At 34.0% G+C, this 2,615-nt stretch overlaps 1 protein-coding gene across 2 annotated transcripts; it reads right to left on the bottom strand.

Annotated features, from left to right (window-relative positions):
- Positions 1-767: 767 nt before the first annotated feature.
- On the bottom strand, positions 768-2,397 carry LOC106325686 (zinc finger A20 and AN1 domain-containing stress-associated protein 7-like). Of its 2 annotated transcripts, none has more exons than XM_013763747.1 (3): positions 2,147-2,397; positions 1,967-2,038; positions 768-1,754 (listed from the first exon to the last, which is right to left on the bottom strand). In XM_013763747.1, the coding sequence occupies exon 3, from the start codon at positions 1,466-1,468 to the stop codon at positions 953-955; it is 516 nt and encodes a 171-aa protein (XP_013619201.1). In that variant the 5' UTR covers positions 1,469-1,754; positions 1,967-2,038; positions 2,147-2,397; the 3' UTR covers positions 768-952. The 2 variants fall into 2 exon arrangements, with proteins under 2 accessions (XP_013619201.1, XP_013619202.1); XM_013763748.1 differs by having other exon boundaries at positions 2,156-2,397.
- Between the last annotated feature and the right edge of the window lie 218 nt (positions 2,398-2,615).

Below are 2,615 nucleotides of genomic sequence, written 5' to 3'. Positions count from 1 at the left end.
ATTAAATAAATTTTACCTTACGATTAATAAGATTGTTTATTTGAAGTTTTATTCTGATTTTATTATAATGGTGTAGAATTGTTGATTTATTTGTTTAATTTTAAGTTACCTAGTTTTATTCATTCTTTTACATTATTTTATATCGTGCTCTTATTCGATTATATAACAATATATTTTAATTTTACACAGTTGTGGATCTATGTTTATAGTTTTTCTTAGAATTCATGACATAAATATTTAAAATATATTCTACATTTATTTAGTTAGAATAACTTAACATATCTCTTTTAATATATTATGTATTACTATTTGGTTATATTTTCTTCTATTTTTTAATTTTCTAATCTTGAGCTATAAAATGATGGAATCATTTTGATAAGCTTTACATTTTTTATTTGCATTTGATAAAATGTGTAGACACAATAACACAAAAAAATCGTTTTTGTTCTTAATCTGAAGTGTATGTATTTTAGATGATATTATATATTGTGTGCTAAAATAATTTCACATTGATGGATTTTTTTGTTAGATTGTAATTAAACTATTGATTAAAAAGAAGTTTTGGGTTATTAAACATTTTATTAATAATTTTTGTTAATAGAATAAGATGATAAAGAATATAGAGTGTTTAATGCATTTTTAAAAATTATTGATCATCCGGAACATTTAGGTTACTTCAATATAGTGAAGTTTAGAGCTTTTTAACACTAAGGAGCTTATATGCAAATAAATATATAGAAATTATGACAATAATCTGTAACATTTCTGAAAAAAAAAACAATAATCTGTAGCAACAAATATAAAAAAGAGTCAATGTGGTATCTCCTCCCTCTTGTACAAACAACACCATAGTAATATAAGAATATATTGATTATAATTAACTGATAGATAGAGATCTTACGAAAGATGGAGACCCCAAATTACTTTATAAAAAGAAAAGGTTTGTTTTTTTTCATATCCTTTCGACTTTATCCGCCTTGATCACAGGATTGGCCTTTGCGATTACATCACGTCCAACTTCTTTGAAATTGAAGCTACACTCGTGCTTCTCTGGGCACCTATGGCTTCTGCAGAACGTGCTACCGCATTTGCACTTAAACCCCATAACCCCAGCCTTCTTGTTACAGCTGAAACACCTGTTAGTCCGTGCAGGTTTCGACGGCTCTGCCTCCTCCTGTCCCGTGGCTATAGGAGCTGATGACGGCTCAGCGGTTACAACAACAGAGGCTGGTTCGGTTTCAAGAGGCTGTTTTTGCTCTGGTGTGATAATGAGACTGCAAGATGGAAGCTTAAGTGAGTTCTTGACAGCAGATTTTGCTACAGCGGTTAGATCTTCCTCGGCTCGGAGAATTCTGTAGCATTTGGAACAGAGGTTCATGTTGGAAGACACAAAGAAACCGCATCTATTGTCGCAGAGTTCTGGCTCAGTTGGTGGGAAGCTTGTGCTGTTGTTTTGCTCAGAGTTCATTGTTTTGCTCAGAGTTAAACAAACAAAAAATTTATATTCTGACAATAACAGAAGAATGTTTTTTTTTAAAGGTTGTCGTTTCAGAACATTATAAAGATGAAAATCTTTGCATTAATTTGATTCAACCCACCTACGAAATTGAATCAATTGAATTAAACCCAGATTCGGTATAATCAATTTGCCTCAATTCGATTCAACACAGGTTCTATATAATCATCAAATGAAAATCAATTCGATATAATCAAATTGATTCATTTCGATTTAAAAACCTAGCTTCAAATAAGATCTATCATTGTGTAGATTCAATGATCGTCACAGGAGGGAGGTTGCGACAGGTTCCAATGATCATCGCAAGAGGGAGTCGAACCGCGACGGAGGAGTTACAACAGCGCCGATTTAATGGCGAAGAGGAAAGCAAAATTAGCAATTTTCTCTTGATTTTTTGAGAAGATTATGATGAAGAGGATTGGATATATGATTTTGTGGGAGATAATGTACCTTTAAATCGGCGAGGAAGATGTCCCTACCACGTTTGACATTCCCGGCGTCACATAATTGCAGCAAGCTAACCTGTACAGTGAAACAACATATGTCGGATTTCAAATCAGGAAAAATAACAAGTTTACTTCGCTGCTTAAACAGATTGGGAAGATGGTTTTGAGAGGAGGAAGGCTAAACTATTTATACTGGCAATCGCATGTAGACCGCCTTGCAAAAGAGAAAATCGCATTTTAAGACTAAATCGTGGTTGATGAAGGTAAGAAAGGGTTAAGAACGATGAATCTGTAACTGAAACGTTGTGGTTGATGAAAGTGAAGATAAAACAATTCATCACGGGATTCTTCATCACAGAAGTAAAAATCTAAATCTCTTGGGTGGCGGAGAAGAAAGATTTGGATGAAATCTAGGAGAGCATTAGGATTTCTTGTGAGCTGGATTCCGTGAGCCAAACATAAAGCCCACCCCCAAAATAGCCCATAACTGTCGATGATGATGTTAATGAAACGCAGAATATTGAGGCAGGGAACACGTGTCATGCTGTAGATTAACGAATTTATGACGTGGACGCCTACATGGCACCATCAGAGGAGAGAAAACCTTCTTTTATATAATTATAGATCTAGGGATTAACCCGGGCCACGCCCGG

The sequence above is a fragment of the Brassica oleracea genome, chromosome C2, assembly GCF_000695525.1.
Source record: "Brassica oleracea var. oleracea cultivar TO1000 chromosome C2, BOL, whole genome shotgun sequence".
Lineage (NCBI taxonomy): Eukaryota > Viridiplantae > Streptophyta > Magnoliopsida > Brassicales > Brassicaceae > Brassica > Brassica oleracea.
This window is presented reverse-complemented; position numbering and strand designations above follow the sequence as displayed.

Excerpts from the sequence above, each read along its gene's own strand:
- LOC106325686 (XM_013763747.1), bottom strand. The coding sequence starts at position 1,468 with ATGAACTCTGAGCAAAACAACAGCACAAGCTTCCCACCAACTGAGCCA.